Here is a 13,552-nt window from a genome sequence, read left to right as displayed (position 1 = left end):
TTGGTCCTCGGGGCAGCCACTCTGGCCCTGACACGTTCTCTGCTTTCCGCAGGTCAAAGGTGGATCAGCTGCACGAGATCATCACGGGGAACCCCACGGTTATTAAGATGGTGGTCAGCTTTAACCGCGGGGCGCGCGGCCAGAACGCTCTCCGGCAGATCCTGGCGCCCGTCGTCAAGGAGATCATTGAGGAACGGTCGATGAACATCAAAACCGACCCTGTGGATATTTACAAGGCCTGGGTGAACCAGATGGAGTCACAGACTGGAGAGGCCAGGTAAGGGGGCGGGGCGACGTGCGATACACAGCAACGTGTCCGACCTGTAACCTTCCGCCCCTGTGGCTGCTCCGCACACCTGGAGAGACCCCGTGCTACAGGAGTGCGATTCTGGGGAAGATAATGCATCATTTGCCCCCATTACCAGTGACATGAATCAGTCATTCATGAAAGAAAGACTTATGAAATAATACTGAGCGGCCTGCGGGTGGCGCTGTCCAGGGTGAATATAAATACTCGGGCACGGGCCCAGCTTGCGCAGGACATTCTTAACAGGAACTAGTGAAGGACACAACTAGACCTCCATGTTGTAAAACAGTTGATTAAAGCTTTGTTTAACACTTAGACCAAGTACCTAGTAGTTTTCTTACGTCAACCAGCACTGCCCCCAACTTGGGCAGCAGTGCAGTGCAGTGCCGGGGGAAGAGGGGAGCCTGGGGGGAAGGGGAGGGTAGCGGGTGTGGTTGGGCGGGGAGGGCGCGATAGCTACCCTGGGTTGGGGGGTGGGGGCGGAGATGCTTTTCACCAGTGTTTCTGGAGGTGCCAGTCTGCCCTGCCAGGAATGAGCATTGACTCCAGCTGCCATTGTTGGACCACTGCGTACGGGGTGGGTGGGGCAGATTCCCAATGGCCAGTTTGTACCGATCTCTCTCTCTCGGCTAATGGGCAGCGAGCTGTGCGGATTAACAGTCCCATGCTCCCCAGCCTGTGGGCGTGCCATTGTCTTGTGCGTAGTGCCTCGTGCTGATCACACCAGTCCCACCATGTCCTCGGCTAATGTAGCACCGAGCTGGGCTGGCCACATTCGATTGATTATGAAGGAAATACAAGAACTGCACAATGCTGAGAGTGAAGGAAATGTGTGTTTATACAACACTGATCACATCTGCCAAGTGCCCCAAAGCACTTCACACAATGAATTCCTTCTTGAAGTGAGTAACGTGTTATGAAGGCAGCTATTCTGTACAGCAACAGACACTAGTGAGGTGAACAAGGAGTTCCTCTGTTTCCTGTGAAGTTCATCGAGCGAGGAATGTAGGACAGGCACTGAGAGAAAGCTCTGCCTCTCTTCAAATAATGCCGTTGGATCCTTAACACCCGCGTGTCAGCCGTGGCCCAGTGACAGCACACTCCCCTCTGAGTCCCACTCCAGAGAATTGAGCGCATAATCTAGGCTGATTCGCCCAGTGCAGTGCTGAGGGAGTGCTGCACTGTCGGAGGTGCCTTCTTTCGGATGAGACGTTAAACCGAGATCCCATCAGCCCTCTCAGGTGGACGTACCAAGATCCCACGGCACTATTGTGAAGAAGAGCAGGGGGAGTTCTCCCTAGTGTCCCGGGCCAGTATTTACCCCTCAACCAACATCACTAAAACAGATTATCTGGTCATTATCACAGTGCTGTGTGTGGGAGCTTGCTGTGCACAAATTGGCTGCCACGTTTCCCACATTACAACAGTGACTACACTTCAAAAAGTACTTCATTGGCTGTAAAGCGCTTTGGGACGTCCTGAGGTTGTGAAAGGCGCGACAGAAATGCAAGTCCTTTTTCTTTACTGAACAGACAGGCAAGGCCTCCTTTAGAACCTCATCGAAGAGCAGCCCCTTCTTCAATGCAGGACTCCGAGGCAGCCCAGATTATGGGCTCAAATCCCGCAGTGTGGATTGAACCCAGCACCCTCAGCGCCGAGAGTGATACCGGCTGAGCCAAGCTGAGGGACCTTCTGATGCGCTATCAATAACTCAAAAGACTGAGATTAAGCGAGTAATTAACAGGCTTTTATTTACAAGAGAATGAAGGTGTGCCTCGAGTGGTCGACCGGTCCAGAATACAGAGGGACTGTGGAGCAGTCACCTTTATACCTGGACTCGTGGGAGGAGCCAGCCGAGACATGTACAGGCATGTACACAGTGGAATACAAACAGTGGTTTACCACATTCACCCCTTGTTTAAAAATGAGTCCGGCGGGGTGAAGTGTATTAAAAGTTAGTGTATTGGAGTCTCTCCGGAGGTCTTGTCTGCCGCTGTGATCGACGTGGCGACGGCAGGGGTAGTGAAGCTTCCGGCGTTGAGTCCCGCGTAGGCTGGGGCACTGGTGTGTAGTCCTCGTAGGTGTCGAGCGGGTCGCAGGGCCCAGGCCCGCCGTCTGCTGGGGCTGGATATCGGGTCGTGGGGGGGGTGGTAGTGGGTAGTGGGTTACTGCGGCCCCCGAGGGTGCGAGGTCTCGTATGGAGACTGTGTCCTCCCGCCCGTCCGGGTACGCAATGTAAGCATACTGGGGGTTGGCGTGGAGGAGGTCGACCCTCTCGACCAGGGAGTCTGTTTTATGGGTCCTCACGTGTCTTCTCAGTAGGACCGGCCCTGGGGACATCAGCCATGGCGGTAGCGATGTCCCCGATGTGGACTTCCTTGGGAAGACAAACATTTTCTCATGAGGGGTGGCATTGGTGGCAGTGCAGAGCAGTGACCGAATAGAGTGGAACGCATCGGGGAGCACATCCTGCCAGCGGGAGGTCGGAAGGCCCCTAGACTTTAAGGCTAGCAGGGCGGCCTTCCAAACTGTCGCATTCTCTCTTTCCACCTGTCCGTTCCCCCGGGGGTTGTAACTGGTGGTCCTGCTTGTGGCAATACCCCTAGTTAGCAGGTACTGACGGAGTTCGTCGCTCACGAACGATGAGCCCGGCCGCTATGAATATAGCTGGGGAAACCGAACAGGGTGAAGAGGTCGTTCAGACATTTAATGACCGTGGCACTGGTCGTGTCCGGGCAGGGGATGGCGAACGGGAAACGGGAGTACTCATCAATAATGTTGAGGAAGTACACGTTGCGGTCGGAGGAGGGGAGAGGCCCTTTAAAATCAACGCTCAGGCGCTCGAAGGGGCGAGTGGCTTTTATCAGGTGAGCCCTGTCTGGTCTATAAAAGTGCGGTTTGCACTCAGCGCAGACTTGGCAGTTCCTGACCTCCTCAATGGAGTAAGGCAGGTTGCGGGCCTTGATGAAGTGGAAGAACCTGGTGACCCCCCGGGTGGCAGAGGTCATTGTGGAGGGCCCGCAGTCTATCGATCTGCGTGCTGGCGCAGGTGCCACGCGATAGAGCATCCGGGGGTTCATTGAGCTTCCCGGACCAGTACAAGATCTCGTAATTGTAGGTGGAAAGTTCGATTCTCCACCTCAAGATCTTGTCGTTTTTGATTTTGCCCCTCTGCTTGTTGTTAAACATAAACGCAACTGAACGCTGGTCAGTGAGCAGGGTAAATCGTTTTCCGGCCAGGTAGTGCCTCCAATGACGCACAGCCTCCACAATAGCCTGGGCCTCCTTCTCAACGGCGGAGTGTCTGGTCTCCGGGCCCTGGAGGGTTCGTGAAAAGAAGGCCACGGGTCTCCCCGCCTGATTGAGGGTAGCGGCCAGGGCAAAGTCGGACGCGTCGCTTTCCACCTGGAAGGGGATGGATTCGTCCACTGCGTGCATGGTGGCTTTGGCAATGTCTTCCTTGATACGGTGGAAGGCTAAGCGGGCCTCTGCCGTCAAGGGAAAAGAGGTGGACTTGATCAGCGGACGGGCCTTGTCCGCATAGTAGGGGACCCACTGGGCGTAATAAGAGAAAAACCCTAGGCACCTCTTCAGGGCCTTGGGGCAGTGGGAGTTCCATAAGGGGACGCATCCGGTCGGGGTCGGGACCGATGACTCCGCGTTCCACAACACAGCCAAGGATGGCGAGGCGGGTTGTGCGGAATGTGCACTTCTCCTTGTTATACGTCAGGTTGAGGAGTTTGGCGGTGCAGAGGAATTTTTCGAGGTTTGCGTCATGGTCCTGCAAGTCATGGCCGCAGATGGTCACATTGTCCAGATATGGGAAGGTGGCCTGCAACGCATTTTGATCGACCATCCGGTCCATCTCCCTTTGGAAGACGGAGACGCCGTTGGTGACGCCAAAGGGAACCCTAAGGAAGTGATAGAGGCGGCCGTTTGCCTCAAAGGCAGTATACTGGCGGTCCTCAGGGCGGATAGGGAGCTGGTGGTACGCTGATTTCAGGTCAATGGTCGAGAAGACGCGGTACTGCGCGATCTGGTTGACCATATCAGCTATACGGGGGAGTGGGTAAGCGTCCAGCAGGGTGTAGCGATTTATTGTCTGGCTGTAGTCGATGACCAGGCGCTGCTTCTCGCCGGTCTTAACGACCACAACCTGGGCTCGCCAGGGGCTGGTGCTGCCCTCAATAATCCCCTCCTTCAGGAGCCGCTCCACTTCGGTTTTAATGAAAACCCTGTCCCCGGCACTGTATCGCCTGCTCTTTGTGGCGATGGGCTTACAGTCGGGGGTGAGGTTAGCAAACAGCGGGCGGGGGGGTGACTCTGAGTGTGGAGAGGTTGCACCTGGTGCGCGGCGGGCAATTTGGAAGCTGCTGGCTGCGGACTGTGAGTGGGGGGAGGGGTCCGCCGTACGCCATCGTAACACTTTTAAGGTGGCACTGAAAATCTAACCCCAGTAGAACGGCAGCGCAGAGGTGGGGCAGGACCAGAAGTTTAAAATTATCGTACACAGTCCCGTCTACTACGAGTGTCACCACGCAGCAGCCGCCAATTTCCGCCGACTGGGACTCGGAGGCCATAGAAATCCGCTGGTGCGCAGGCAGGACTGGGAGAGAGCAACGCCGCACCGTGTCGGGGTGGATGAAGCTCTCCGTGCTCCCAGAGTCAAAAAGGCAGATTGTTTCGTGACCATTTACCTTAATGTCCATTGTGGACCGGGCCAGCTGGTGCAGTCTCGCTTGGTCCAGCGTAACGGAGGCCAGCGTAGGGGTCGGTGTGTCGCTGCGGGTATCAGATGAGGCGGTGTTGGGGGCCTGCTGCGTCCAGGCTGTCGTCCAAGATGGCGGCGTCCATGGTCCCCATGTGGCTGGAGGCGTCCAAAATGGCTGCTGTTCCGGTGGTTCGCACATGGCTGGGGAGGCCCAAGATGGCGGCCCGCACGGCCCACACGCGGCGCTGCTGGGGTTCGGGGTGGCTTTGGCCCTGCAGACGCTAGCATAGTGTCCTTTCTTCCCGCAGCCCGAGCAGATCGCATTTTTCGCCGGGCAGCGCGCTCTGGGGTGTTTGGCCTGGCCACAGAAGTAGCATTTCTGGCCTTGGGGCACTGCTGCAGTAGTTGGGCCGTTGCTGGGACGTGGCTGGGGTGGCATGGCGCGATGAGACGGTCCTACCGTGTCCCAGGCTGTCGTTCCCCGCGGCGTCCACGGTGCAGAGGAGTAGGCGTCCATGCCCCGGTAGGCTGCGTCCAATGATAGTGCGAGTTCAGAGGCCTTGTTGAGATCAAGGTCACTCTGCTCCAACAGCCGTTGTCGGGTGTAATTGGACCTGTGGCCCGCTACAAAAGCGTCCCGGATAAGTTCCTCTGTGTACACGACGGCCTTTACATCCTTACAACCACAGGCCCGGCCAAGCACAGACAGTGCCTGAAGGTATTCCTCGGTCGATTCCCCAGGTTGTTGTTTACGACTCCCCAGGAGGTGCCTAGTGTACACCTCGTTCACTGGGCACGTGTACTGGTCCTTGAGGAGCTTGATAGCATCCGCGTACGAGGTCGCGTCCTGGATGACCGAGTACACTCGGTGGTTCACTTTGGAGGTCAGGACATCCAGTTTGTCCTCGTCCGATTTGACCGTTTCAGCGGAGGCGATCAGAAATGTTTCAAAACACCTAAGCCAGTGAGTAAACTTGGTGGATGAGTCCGCCTCCCGATGATCTAAGTCCAGGCATGCTGGTGTGAGGATCTTCTCCATTATAAAAATCTTGTTAATAAAATTGATGCGCTATCAATAACTCAAAAGACTGAGATTAAGCGAGTAATTAACAGGCTTTTATTAACAAGAGAATGAAGGTGTGCCTCGAGTGGTCGACCGGTCCAGAATACAGAGGGACTGTGGAGTAGTCACCTTTATACCTGGACTCGTGGGAGGAGTCAGCCGAGACATGTACAGGCATGTACACAGTGGAATACAAACAGTGGTTTACCACACCTCCTCCTTGCTTTTACACATCTCGATACCGGAGAAATGGAAGGGTTTCCGAGATGTGTGGATTATCTGACTGATATCGCGGGTAACGAGCATCCCTTTGGTCATCTGACTAACATTTCATATCTTTAAATGTCTATTTTCAGTAAACTCCCCTACGATGTAACACCAGGCCAGGCACTGAGTCATGAGGAGGTCAAACAGAGGCTTGATGCGTCCATCAAGAACATGAGGACTGTGACTGACAAATTCCTGTCGGCCATTGTTATATCAGTGGATAAAATCCCGTAAGTGCTTGTGTTCCACAGACCGTGTACACTCTCCCCTATCACAGACTCTACCCACCCATTTAATCTCCTCCCACAGACCATGTACACTCTCCCCTATGGACTCTACCCACCCATTTAATCTCCTCCCACAGACCATGTACACTCTCCCCTATCATGGACTCTACCCACCCATTTAATCTCCTCCCACAGCCCCTGTACACTCTCCCCTATCACAGACTCTACCCACCCATTTAATCTCCTCCCACAGCCCCTGTACACTCTCCCCTATCACGGACTCTACCCACCCATTTAATCTCCTCCCACAGCCCATGTACACTCTCCCCTATCATGGACTCTACCCACCCATTGAATCTCCTCCCACAGCCCATGTACACTCTCCACTATCATGGACTCTACCCACCCATTTAATCTCCTCCCACAGCCCGTGTACACTCTCCCCTATCATGGACTCTACCCACCCATTGAATCTCCTCCCACAGCCCATGTACACTCTCCACTATCATGGACTCTACCCACCCATTTAATCTCCTCCCACAGCCCGTGTACACTCTCCCCTATCACAGACTCTACCCACCCATTTAATCTCCTCCCACAGCCCGTGTATACTCTCCCCTATCATGAACCCACCAATTTATACTCTATAGGAAGTTCTGTATAAACATTAAGCGGGTCCCCGCCAAGTACACGCCTACTGAGAGGTGGAGCATTTGTCTGCTGTGTCCAGTCCAAGAGGTCTTGTCATGGGGCTTATTCAGCTCGTTGGCACCAAGTACACGGAATTCACATTTAACCCAATATTCTGACATATATTTCTCGTGTGCTGCTAATAATTCAGCCCGAGTGACAGACCTGCAATCACCAGTACTCGCCAGCACCAGCTCTGAATGCTCTCTCCAAACACAACACAATTACGTTTTCCACGCCCCACGTGGCCACAGTAGGAAGATTTCTCTCACTGACTCTTGCTCTTGACTGGACTCCAATGTTCCCCCTAAGTTTTATTTGGGAGGGCGGCCCATGCGCGAAATTTAACGTTTAACGCGGCCTCGCAGCTTCGAGGGGACGTTGCTGGACTCCCAGTGATGATGCCACACAGTATCGGACACAGTTAGAACTGTGCTCACCGTGTGATTCACCAGTTTCTCTGTCTCGCCCCCCCGGCAGGTACGGTATGAGAATCATTGCCAAAGTGCTGAAGGACTCGCTGCACGAGAAGTTTCCTGATGCCACGGATGATGAGTTGATGAAGGTAGGGGCTCAGGTCATGTGGGTTCCTCTTTCACTAAAGGCAGCGGAATCGACAGCTGCCAAAAACCTTAACTCTCCTGCCGGTTTCTGCTGCTGTTCAAACTCTCGAGCCCTTTCAGACTGGGCTTCGCCAGGATTATGTTACACGGGTCACCTTACAGCCCAGTGTGCGACTGTGCGACACTGAACAAGGAAGTCCCAGATTTGAACCCCGGTTTGTTCTGCATTAACTGATCTTGGCTGGAGTGGAGTATTTGGAGCCAGGCCGTTCAGGGGTGATGTCAGGAAGCACTTCTTCACACAAAGGGGAGTGGAAATCTGGAACTCTCCCCCACAAAGCTGTTGAGGCCGGGGGTCAATTGGAGCTTTCAAGGCTGAGAGTGATAGATTTTTGTTGGGTATGGGTCTCGAGGGTTATGGAGTTGAGGCACAGATCAGCCATGATCTAATTGAATGGCGGAACAGGCTGGAGGGGCTGAATGGCCTCCTCCTGTTCCTAGAGATGCTACCATTGACATTGCTCCTGGGCGAGGGAGGGAGAGGGTTCCTGCTCCTGATGGCTACCCAGCGACCTCTGCTGGAAATTGTGGGTTGTCGGGTGAGGAATGACAAGGACTCAGCTGTGATGCTCACCAGAGTCGACTATCTCGCCGACGCTCACCATCTCAGCTCACACATGGTCATTTGCAGGAGGTACCGGAGGGCAGCTGGTGCCTGCGGAACGGTCACCCAGGAAATAAGCCTGCAGCCATGGAGGGAAAGTCAAAATGAGCAAATGGCTGCAGAGCGATTCTGGGGGATTTTTGGGGACTGCTGACTAAATTGGAGAGTTCTTTCAAAGAGCCAGCAGCAGGCCCGATGGGCCGAATGGTCTCCTTCTGTGCTGTAAGATTCTATGATTTTAAGCACTGGCGCTTAAATGATGTGAAACTCTTGCCAGGAGTTCCTTCTCTTCTGAGCTCAGCTGGCTGTTGTCCAGCTGGAATAGATCCAATTACCTTTAAATGTCAATGGGCTTTGCAAAATGGCCGCCCTCCCTCCATCTTTGGGGCCTAACCACTAAGGCTCCAAATCCAATCAGCCATCGTGAGGTAAATCTGATATTTTTCCAGCTTTTAATAACTTTGTTTCAATCCTGCTTCTCTTCTCTCTTCTGTTTTAAGGCTTTCGATTTCTCTTCTTTCCTTCCTGTTCGACGAACTGAGCTGATTATTTCCGGGCAGCGGGGGAATAAAAATCCTTCATTTCCTACCTTCAGAGGCCTGGGTTTTAATGCTGCTTTCTCCTGAGGTGAATCTCTGTGTGACTGACATTTGTCCTGAATCAACCCGTGTGTAAACTCTCTCCCCCTCCTTGTTTACACTATCTCCGATCGCTCGTGTGTACTTTCACTCGTGTAAGGAATTATTTTGAGGTGTGAAGCCCATTCCGATTCTTGTAAAGTCGCCCCCGGGGGTTTTGAGCGGGAGGGGGGTGCCCGTACTTCGAAGGTGTTTTTTTTTGTGATGTGCGTGTTGGTGATTTCAGATTATCGGGAACCTGCTGTACTATCGCTACATGAACCCCGCCATCGTGGCTCCCGACGCTTTCGACATCATCGACATCTCGGCTGGTGGCGGGGGTCTGACCACGGATCAGAGGAGGAACCTGGGCTCCATCGCCAAAGTGTTACAGCACGCCGCCTCCAATAAAATGTTCGACAAGGAGAACTGCCACCTTGGCTCGATAAACGAATACCTGTCGCAGGCCCACCAGAAGTTCAGGTAAATTGCTCGCTCTCTCTCTGTCTCTCCCGCTCTCTCTGTCTCTCCCGCGCTCTCTCTGTCTGTCTCTCGCCCGCTCTCTCTGTCTGTCTCTCCTGCTCTCTCTCTCTCTCCCCCGCTCTCTCTCTCTCTCTCTCTCGCGCGCGCGCTCGCTCTGACTCTCGTCTGCGATGTCCTCCCCTCCCCCACTGAAGTCTCCAGCCTCTCACCGCAGTGCGGGTTCCAGATACAAACCCCCCACCCCCAGTCCCTCGCCCGATGCACCAATCTTCACGTGTGAAGATCAATTTCCCGTTTGGATCATAGTGTCTGTTGTCATTTTGCGCATTTTTGCATCAATAACTAAATATTCAACAGCAACAACTTGTATTTATACAGCGCCTTTAACCTAATAAAACGTCCCAAGGCGCTTCACAGGAACATAAATCGGACAACATTCAACACCGAGCCACAGAAGGAGGTATTAGGACAGGTGACCAAAAGACTGAGATCGATGGATTTTTGTTGGGTGAGGTTATCAAGAGATACGGAGCAAAGGCAGGCGGATGGAGTTAGGTCGCAGATCAGCCATGATCTCATTGAAGGGCAGAACAGGCCCGAGGGGCTGAACGGCCTCTGCTGTTCCCATGGGCTCCCCTGGATAGGAGCAGGGACCCTGGCTGGTTTTTATTCCCCTTCCCCCCACCGCCCCCCCCCCCCCCCCCCAAGCAACCCAGGGCACTGAGGCAAATTGCAGCCCCCTACCGTTACCCCAGCTGGGATCCGCTACCTCCGCGCAGACCAGACCAGCAGCATTGGGGCCCCTGACCTGTGTCACTTGGGCCCACAATTGGTGAGGCATTTAAACTCGAGCACCTTGGGGGAGAGATACTCGTCATCGTTGTTAAATAAGAGCTTCCGTCTCCTGTTTGTCGAAACATGAAGCCAGCACAGGGTCATCTGTACGGGGAAATCTTGTCATCCTAGTTTTAAATGAGTATTCTCTCAATCTCTCTCTCTCTCCCTCTCTTCCGCCCTCGCCCCTCTTCCGCCCTCGCCCCTCTTCCGCCCTCGCCCCTCTCCCGCCCTCGCCCTTGCGCTCGCTCTCTCTCTTCCTCACACACTCTTCCCCTCTCACACTCTCTCCCTATCTCTCCAGGCGGTTCTTCCAATCTGCGTGTGAGGTTCCTGAGCTCGAGGACCGGTTTAACATCGATGAATACTCAGACCTGGTCACCCTGACAAAGCCGGTGATCTACATCTCCATCAGCGAGATCATCAACACTCACACGGTGAGTCAGCACCCCACGGAGTCAGGAGTCAGCGCCCTGTGGATTCAGGAGTCAGCGCCCCAGCGCTCCGCGGAGTCAGGACTCTGGAGCCAGTGCCCCGCGGAGTCAGGACTCGGGAGCCATTGCCCCGCGGAGTCAGGACTCGGGAGCCATTGCCCCGCGGAGCCAGGACTCTGGAGCCAGTGCCCCGCGGAGCCAGGACTTGGGAGCCAGTGCCCCGCGGAGCCAGGACTTGGGAGCCAGTGCCCCGCGGAGCCAGGACTCGGGAGTCAGTGCCCTGCAGTTCCAGGACTCGGGAGCCAGCGCCCCGCAGAGCCAGGACTCTGGAGCCAGCGCCCCGTGGAGTCAGCACCCACTCATGCTCGGGGTGGGGGGGGTGGTGGGAGGGGGCAGGATTGCACCAGGCAGAATCTGTCGTGACACCTGTCTCTGGGAGCACCAGTTGAGTGTGGCTTGTGTGAGCTTTTCATACCTGTGTCCATTTCGACTGTGACAAAACACCCAGAACAATCCTCGATCCTCTCGTTCCAAACGGGGGTTGTATGTGGACAGAGCGATTGTTATATTTGTTCTCTGGGTGTGGGTGATGTTTGCAAGGCTCCTATTTATTGCCCGTATCCTAGTTTGTTTAAACAACTCATTGGCTTCAGAAAGCATTGAACTAACCACATATCGCGCCTTTCACAACCTCAGGACGCCCCAAAGCTCTTTACAGCCAATGAAGTACTTTTGAAGTGTGGTCACTGTTGTAATGTAGGAAACGCGGCAGCCAATTTGTGCATAGCAAGCTCCCACAAACAGCAATTGTGATAATCTGTTTTAGTGATGTTGATTGAGGGATAAATATTGGGCCCAGGACAGCGGGGAGAACTCCCCTGCTCTTCTTCAAAATAGTGGCCGTGGGATCTTTTACATCCACCAGAGAGAGCAGATGGGGCTCAGTTTAATGTTTCATCCGAAAGACGAGTCCTCTGACAGTGCGGCACTCCCTCAGTACTGCCCCTCTGACAGGCGCTCCCTCAGCACTGCACTGGGAGTGTCAGCCTAGCTTTTTGTGCTAAGGTCTCTGGAGTGGGTCTTGAATCCACGACCTTCTGACTCAGAGGAGAGAGAGAGTGCTATTCATTGAGTCACAGCCAACACCTGGAATGTTTGCACCCGCTGGCAGTGACAACAGTTGAATGCTGCGGTCGGGCGAGTTCGCATCCTGTCCCTTTGAGTAACACGACGAGGGGTGGGGTGAGGTGGGGTGGGGGGAGTCTGCATCATGTTTCAAGGTCTGCAGTCGCTCTCTCTGATTGGTTGTTTTCTCTCAATCGCAGCTTTTCCTGGATCACCAAGACGCCATCGCTCCGGAGCACAACGACCCCATTCACGAGCTGCTGGAGGACCTCGGCGAGGTGCCAACCATCGAGTCTCTGATCGGCAAGTACCAGCGTCGCCCCCCCTCGCCCCTTGGGACGTTTTACTACGTTAAAAGCGCTAGATAAATATAAGTTGTTTGACGCGCTCTCTCGTGGACTCATAGAAACATAGGAGCAGGAGTAGGCCATTCGGCCCCTCGAGCCTGCTCCGCCATTTAATGAGATCATGGCTGATCATCCAAGTTCAGTACCCTGTCCCTGCCTTCTCCCCATATCCCTTGATCCCTTTAGCCTTAAGAAATATATCCAACTCTTTCTTGAATATTTTTAATGAACTGGCCTCCACCGCCCTCTGTGGCAGAGAATTCCACAGGTTCACCACTCTCTGGGTGAAGAAATTCCTCCTGATTTCAGTCCTAAATGGCTTACCCCTTATCCTTAGACTATGACCCCTGGTTCTAGACTCCCCGGCCATCAGAAACATCCTTCCTGCATCTAGTCTGTCCAGGCCTGACAGAATTTTATAGGTTTCGATGAGATCCCCTCTCAATCTTCTAAACTCCAGTGAGTATAAGCCCAATCGACACAATCTCTCCTCCTACGTCATTCCTGCCATCCCAGGTATCAGCCTGGTGAATCTTCGCTGCACTCCTTCCATGGCAAGAACGTCCTTCCTCAGATAAGGCGACCAAAACTGCACACAGTACTCAAGGTGCGGTCTCACCAAGGCCCTGTACAACTGTAGCAAGACATCCTTGTTCCTGTACTCGAACCCTCTTGCTACGAAGGCCAACATACCATTTGCCTTCTTAACCGCCTGCTGCACCTGCATGCTTACCTTCAGCGACTGGTGCACAAGAACACCCAGGTCTCTCTGCATTTCCCCTTCTCCCAATCTATTGCCATTCAAATAATCTGCCTTCCTGTTTTTGCCACCAAAGTGGATAACCTCACATTTATCCACATTATAGTGCATTTGCCATTTTTCTGCCCAATCACCCAACCTGTCCAAATCGTGCTGGAGTTTCACGACATCCTCCTCACAGCTTACCCTCCCACCCAGCTTTGTGTCGTCTGCAAATTTGGAGGTATTACATCCAATTCCCTCGTCCAGATCATTAATATATATTGTGAACAGCTGGGGTCCAAGGACCGATCCTTGCGGTACCGCACTAGTCACTGCCTGCCACTCGGGAAACAACCTGTTTATTCCAACTCTTTGTTTTCTGTCCGCCAACCAGTTCTCTATCCAAGTCAATACCTTGCCCCCAATCCCATGTGCCTTAATTTTGCACGCTAATCTCTTATGCGAGACCTTATCGAAA

The 13,552-nt window shown here is 53.9% G+C and overlaps 1 protein-coding gene across 1 annotated transcript in view; it reads left to right on the top strand.

Moving 5' to 3' along the window:
• iqgap1 (IQ motif containing GTPase activating protein 1) overlaps positions 1-13,552 on the top strand; it is an 83,068-nt gene that overhangs the window by 50,383 nt on the left and 19,133 nt on the right. Inside the window, exons 24-29 of the mRNA XM_085972434.1 lie at positions 53-277; positions 6,438-6,578; positions 7,746-7,830; positions 9,357-9,592; positions 10,731-10,863; positions 12,186-12,288. Of these exons, the coding sequence (XP_085828560.1) occupies positions 53-277; positions 6,438-6,578; positions 7,746-7,830; positions 9,357-9,592; positions 10,731-10,863; positions 12,186-12,288 (923 nt within the window). The remainder of the gene's footprint in view (positions 1-52; positions 278-6,437; positions 6,579-7,745; positions 7,831-9,356; positions 9,593-10,730; positions 10,864-12,185; positions 12,289-13,552) is intronic.

Source organism: Somniosus microcephalus, chromosome 32, assembly GCF_052327205.1.
Source record: "Somniosus microcephalus isolate GS21.2 chromosome 32, FLI_Smic_1.0, whole genome shotgun sequence".
Taxonomy (NCBI): Eukaryota; Metazoa; Chordata; class Chondrichthyes; order Squaliformes; family Somniosidae; genus Somniosus; species Somniosus microcephalus.
Note: the sequence above shows the minus strand (reverse complement) of the source record. Positions and strands in the feature narration are given on the sequence as shown.